The following is a 6746-nucleotide window of genomic DNA, read 5'->3' on the forward strand; positions in this document are numbered from 1 at the left end:
AAGCGAGCGTGCGTCGATATTCTATATAACTGCATAATCAATAACATAATTATTTTACTAAAAATCCAAAACTACGATACAAATTATTGTTTTCAAAAAACGCAAATACCGTTCTGTTTTAATTTGGTCGTCGCCGCGTAGATAATAATTTAAGATAAATTATTATATTCAAGTGGAATAAAATATAATGCACAGGTATATGAATAACGACGCTCGCGATCATATTTTTGTTTTTTTTTTCGTACCATCGTTATTGTTTTAAAACCGTACACATGTAATATATTTTATTACGTAGTATATATATTTATATAAATGCTATTTTTTTCCGACAATTTCCACAGATACGAGTGGTTAACGCTTTCCGGCAGGGTCTGGACGCACGTTACGGCGAGTCGCTTGCCGAAGTGTTGCGCAAACAGCCGTGCTTCAGCAAGAGACTGTCCGCGGCGACGGGCGGCGGCGGTTCGTCGTCCAACACCGGCGGCGGAGGTGGCGGCGGCACTGGCACAGGTGGATCCATCGAATACGCCGATAGCGACAACGCGATCAGCGTCCCCCACATCGACGTCGAACGTCTATCGTCACACAGCCACACGGAAACGGCCGTGTAAATTATTTTTATTACTAATTATTATTATTATTATTATTATTATTATTTTACATTTTCTTTTCGTCGGGCGAAAAATACGACATTTATACCTAAACATTATCGAAATCGATTCGTTCGTTTCCTCCCTCTCGTACCAAATCACACACGAGCTTTTTATCATTTCTTGTAGTGAATTTTTCATTTTTCATTCACAGTCGGTACATATAATATCATATATATATATATATTTACCGTCCAGCAGTTAACTCGTTATTATTATTATTATTATTTTTTTTTTTTGAGACCTTAAATTTATTTGAGGATCACTAAGCGTTTTATTTTAATCGACATAATTTTATGATTTTAATCCTCCGAATTTTGCCGTGTCGCGCGATAAACTAGCTCGCCATTTTATTCGTTCCACTTCTATATACTACTACTAATAATAAACAAAAAACAAATCCCCCAAACCAAGTACGTCAACAAACGTCGTTGTTGTTTAATATTCACATCACCTATATTTATATGATACGATAGTATAATAATATGCGTGCTGTATATTCATTATGAAATATACGTATTGCTAATATTTTAATTTCAACTAAAAACTCGTTACGTGCCTTATACAAACAACAATAGTTTATAATATTATTGAAATATTAAACGTATTACGTACATTTATTATTATATACACGTATTATATTATTATTATCGTCACGTTATATATTATATTTGCCGCGCGGCATAGGAGGGTTAGCTTATATCGTTGATTCGTCATATACCTAGTTTTATCGTGAGTACGAATAATAAACAATTTAATTTAATCAAATCTGCAACTATTATACCATTCCGACTTGTCCGTTCGTCGTAATAATATTGTTTATTCTAATAGTATTGTTGTATTGATCAAGCGTTTGAGCAGCTCCCCCGTGTGTACATCGCAAAGTACAAAATATTACAAAAAATTAACCAAATGCCGTATGGTGATATAATTTTAATATTATATTCTTTTTTTTCTCTGTGCCCTTTTTGACTAAGTTCTACTCTATGATATTATATATTACGATAAGTGTGTTGTGTGTGTTCCTTTCGCTAATTCTCGTAAATGGCATTACCTAAGCATCGTTAAAAAAACAAAAATAAAATTAATAATAATAATAACAATAATAATGATATCAATAATAACTGACTTCGGAACACGATTTATATAATATATAATATATATGCTATTTATATATATACTGCCGCCGACGTTGCATTTATCATAAATACTAAACATTTTTTATTATCGACGCATTGTAGAAACTCTCGGAATGTGTTCTCTTAAATACATAAATAAATCTACTACTATATTATATTGTTAATCCACAATTATATCGCATATATAATGCCGTGTATTTGTATACATAATATTATATATCCCTATCATTACATTTATTTCGTTGGTAATAATAAAAATAAAATAATAATATTTTAGAAGTATTTCGATCAAACAAAAAAAGTTTTAAAATATTAGTTTTGTAGTTTTGTAGTTTTAATTTTTTTTTTTTATACTTAACGTAATATTATTTGTTTTGTGTACATATATATAATATTATAGTGTTTTCTTTATTTTTTTTTTCAAAATCATTTTAATTAATATTCGATTAAAATATTATTATTACCTATGTTTTCGTTAAGCGTAATATGTATATATTAATACTTTTGATATGATATATTATTGTTATTTCACGTGTAGTTTATTTTATTAGCAACACGGAGTCGGAAACGAACCATACGACGCTTTTCGTATTAATAATAATAAAAAGTTTTAAAAAAATACTCCAGAATGATTATGTAAATTTGATGTATAGTCATGTATACAATAACATTACATAACGTACACTAATATTATAATAGTATAATGTTAAAGGCGTCTCGTTTTAAATATATATATATATATATTTGTGTGTGTATATATGTATATGTATAGTGTTAAGTAGTAAGTTTTGAAACTAATTGGCTCAACATTTACCACATGGTTATCATATTGTATATTAATATTTAGATATATAATGTATAGATAGATATATATATATTATATATAATAGATACTTTACCCGCGTACCGTCGACGGTCCGGCCTATTTTTTCTTAGCCTACCTATTAATTTTGTTGCGCTTCTATGGCCACCGAAACGAATAGTTTCACCTTCGTATGCTTTATGGGGGATGAGGGGAGATAGCCTTAGAACGTATCGATTCATACACATAGGTGTAGCTGTCCCTCCCCGTGTTATTTTACGGGTGATGAAAAGGAATTTTTTATTACTTTTACATGGCTATAATATTATATACGAGTATAATCAGATTCAATTTATTCGCCGTCGTTTCCTCGTAATAAATAATAAATTATCGGCCTTGATGGTTGTAGTTGAGTTGGGGGGAGGAGCATGGGGCAACCTGGTGAATATATTGTATGTCGTCTCTAACACTGCCGCGTTAATAATTAGACGAACATTTAAAAATGAAAACAATTTTCATAGACGACGGGATAACACATCCGAGTTGGCAATTCGTTGATTTTCGACTTACTTACGTATTCGAAAGTTGAGATAAACCATTCTAAAAAAAAAAAATTCTGCTGCAATTATTACTACCATTCCCATGATAATATCCATCATATTATTATACTGTGTTTTGCATTGCATGATTTTGATAGATTTAACAAAAATATATACCGATGGCTGTCGATCGTGTCGCGTTTGGGTCTCGGGTGGGAATACAAATCGTAATAATTAGAAGCTATTAGCCAATGATTGCAATGTTGACCAGATTTAGGTATGTCGATATTATATAATATACAATATATACACACACAACGTCAACGTTTTACCGTTGTTGGTGCCATGTTAATTGTTTCGGGTCCGTTACTAAATATATATATATATATATATACATATAATATACTTAATATTACTTTATGTATTGTTATAACTGTAGTTTAATTAATATTAATTTTGTTTTTTTTTGTTTTCGCATATCGATGATAATATTACTGCTGGAACATTCTGGAGTATTGCGTTCGCCTTATTATACTTAAATACAATATTAATTACACGTATGATTTAAATAATTAATTAATTTAATATCGTATATTATATTATATAAGTAAATGTTTATTATTATGCAGTAGCAACGTACTCGTTGGAAGCTATAATAAGTATATATTTAAGTGCGCCAAAATATATAATATGTACTTTGTAGACGGCCCAAATGGATGTCAAAATAAAATGCAATTTAAATTTTGTATTTAATTTTTTTTTCTGATGATAAAACAGTTCAAAATGTTAGAAGTGTAGACATTTTAACGTACATACGTAGTGATGTACAATATTATAATAATATACATAATGTTTGTATATATACATATTACATAATATATACCTATAAAATATATAACTATTAAAGTATATACATAGTAACACCTCGTAGAAGTATAAGAAAACATTCGATCAACAATATATAAGCAACATTTCGTTATAAAATAATCACAGTTGTTGTTATTTATTATCTTATTAATTACCATTATACATGATAACAGATTTAATATTATAACTTATAATATTGCATTACACCGGCTACGTATAAATCATAATATAACGCAATTAGAGATTGACGAAGACTGCGTTGACTTTGATTGTGTTTTGTTGTTTAATAATAAATATTAAGGCCCAGCATTGCTATGCTAAAAAACTATGATAATATTTAAAAGTGATACATTTCAATAAATATATTTATCAAAGATTTCATGATGAAGTAATGATGTTAAAATGCGTTTACAATACGACTGAATACGTTTTACCTTTTTTGACAAATAATTTTTTTTCCGATTAAAACTGATTCCAAAACTTTGCTCTAACAATTTTTCCGTAACACCCGATGTTGAGTTTTTAAAGTGACTATTGTAGAAAAACAATGCTCATCTAAAATTTTTCCAACAACGTGATTTTCACAATCACTTTAAACTCTCTGTACATTTATTATTGATACATTTCACTTGTCAAGACTATCTTTCATTCGTCTAATAAATCTTTATTTTTGGAAGTTTAAAACAATTAAATTTCTACCTCGTTCTGAGTACCATATACTATTAGTTATTTTTATATGCATTTGAAGTGTTTTACAAAATTCTTTAATATTTATAGCTAAGGTTTAAAAAATTAGTACCTTGTCCCTCATAATTAATTCATATTAGAACAATAAAATCTAAAAATTATACTATCACAATATTATTTTTATAAATTATTTTAGATTAATTTTAAGGTATTATATATTTATACTATGATGGTCTATGTTGCCTATAAACCTATTCACACTTTACTACGGTAAGGTGGTATTAACTCAAAAGTTAATAACAATAATATTATAATATAATTTAAATATATATTAAACAATATTTATAAATGAAAGAATTTAACTTACTTACCATAATAAAATAATACTAATAGCAAATTAAATTATTAAGTCAAATAAATTTCCATACTATCAAACAAAATTCAAAAAGTTTTAAAGACAGTATAAAAATTATTTGTATTAACATTTATATGTTTTATAATATCAATTTTCTACGGTGGATTAGAATTTTTAAAATGTGGCATTTTATTTTCTCGTAATTTGCATAAAAATTAAAATATCGAAAACCAAAATACAAACAGTTAATATTCTTAATTTTAAATTTTACAATTGAACAGTAAAGTTCATTCACTCAAATATTAAACCTAACATACTACAAAATTGGTTTTATAAATGTTATATGTTGTACAAGCACAATGGTCAGAGATCGAAAAAAACAATTAGTGCGTTGTGGTGAGGCAGAGGGCACTGTAATTTAAAAATTAAAACTTATAAATAAATGTATTAAAACCCAAAATTACTAAAAGTTCAAAATTATTATATATATTTTATGATCGTCAATAAGTAATGATTCAACAGTTTCAAGAGCGAAGTGATGAAACAGTAGATTTTGTCATAACTTGAAAGTTACGCTCATAAGCTCATCAGTCATCACATTTTTTTTCTATTAAATCCATATTTTAATTCATTTATGTTGTAAATAGAACTGAAAATTAATTTAAGTAATGATATAAAAAAACAATAATTTTCTATTTTATAACGAATTTATTATGTATTTTTATGCAATATAATCTTAAAAAAAGTCCACCCCACAACGACGTACTATAAAAAAGAAACATATTAAGTTCTAAGATGTGTGAACAAAATTTGGTTGCATTATTCAATATACGATACTGACCGGCTTTAAGGAGCTTAATAGGTAATTTTATGTGTGTGCGGGTCGTGTAAATGTATGCGTAGCAAGTGATTATTATAATATTATTATATTATTATGACTAAAAGAAATTGTGGGGCCTTCCTGCACGTGCATGCAAATCCTAATTATGCACTTCACGAACATTAATTATTTAATTTTTATTATTTTTTAGTTAATAATATTAATCTTTTTCCGATCGTTATAAATAACCAATTTATCCAATAAAATTTCTAAAAACATATTTAAAACTACTTTCTTACACTTTTACATTCATTTTTCTATTTTAATATTAATAATATTTTAAGTTTTTTAATATTCAAAATTTAAAAATACTTTAATAGGATTTCTGAAAAAAATAAGATTTTATAATAACAAGAATTTAAAAAAAAATACAATTGTCGTTATCTTTATAGCGAATGCTTAATCTGATGATTTGGTACAATAAAAGGTATAAAGTGGATCTATTTTGTTAGAAAATTTACAAACACTATCAAATCCCCTTAATGTACTTACATTAAACCAGTAACGATATCGATTTGGTGCTAAAAAGGTAAAAACAATCTTAATTCAATATTATCAAATTTTGCTATTTCTCGATTTATCATTAGAATTGCCTAACCAAAACCCCTTTAAAACCGAGCGTATTGCGAACCTTGATTATAGTTATGAAACAATTTAACGTTTAGTCCGCGGCGTCCTTCGTCTGACCGACGTCAGTAATGACTTAAACCCGCGGCGTGCATATTAATGGAGCGCCCGATTGTTCGGCAACCGTTCTAAGTTGCATATAATGTGTACACATTTTATATTTACAGGCGCAAAAACGCGGCCACTTCTCGAAAAACCGA

The 6746-nt window shown here is 27.9% G+C and overlaps 1 protein-coding gene across 6 annotated transcripts in view; it reads left to right on the forward strand.

The window, feature by feature from the left end:
• LOC113555684 (plasma membrane calcium-transporting ATPase 3) overlaps positions 1–2051 on the forward strand; it is a 63588-nt gene extending 61537 nt beyond the window's left edge. For 5 of the 6 annotated variants that reach the window (XM_026960185.1, XM_026960183.1, XM_026960188.1 and 2 more), the window contains one exon: positions 342–2051. In XM_026960185.1, coding sequence (XP_026815986.1) covers positions 342–611 — 270 coding nt within the window. In that variant the 3' untranslated portion in view covers positions 612–2051. The remainder of the gene's footprint in view (positions 1–341) is intronic. The other variant, XM_026960189.1, reaches the window with a different exon arrangement.
• Positions 2052–6746: the final 4695 nt, after the last annotated feature.

The sequence above is a fragment of the Rhopalosiphum maidis genome, chromosome 3 (genome assembly GCF_003676215.2).
Source record: "Rhopalosiphum maidis isolate BTI-1 chromosome 3, ASM367621v3, whole genome shotgun sequence".
In the NCBI taxonomy this organism is placed as follows: domain Eukaryota; kingdom Metazoa; phylum Arthropoda; class Insecta; order Hemiptera; family Aphididae; genus Rhopalosiphum; species Rhopalosiphum maidis.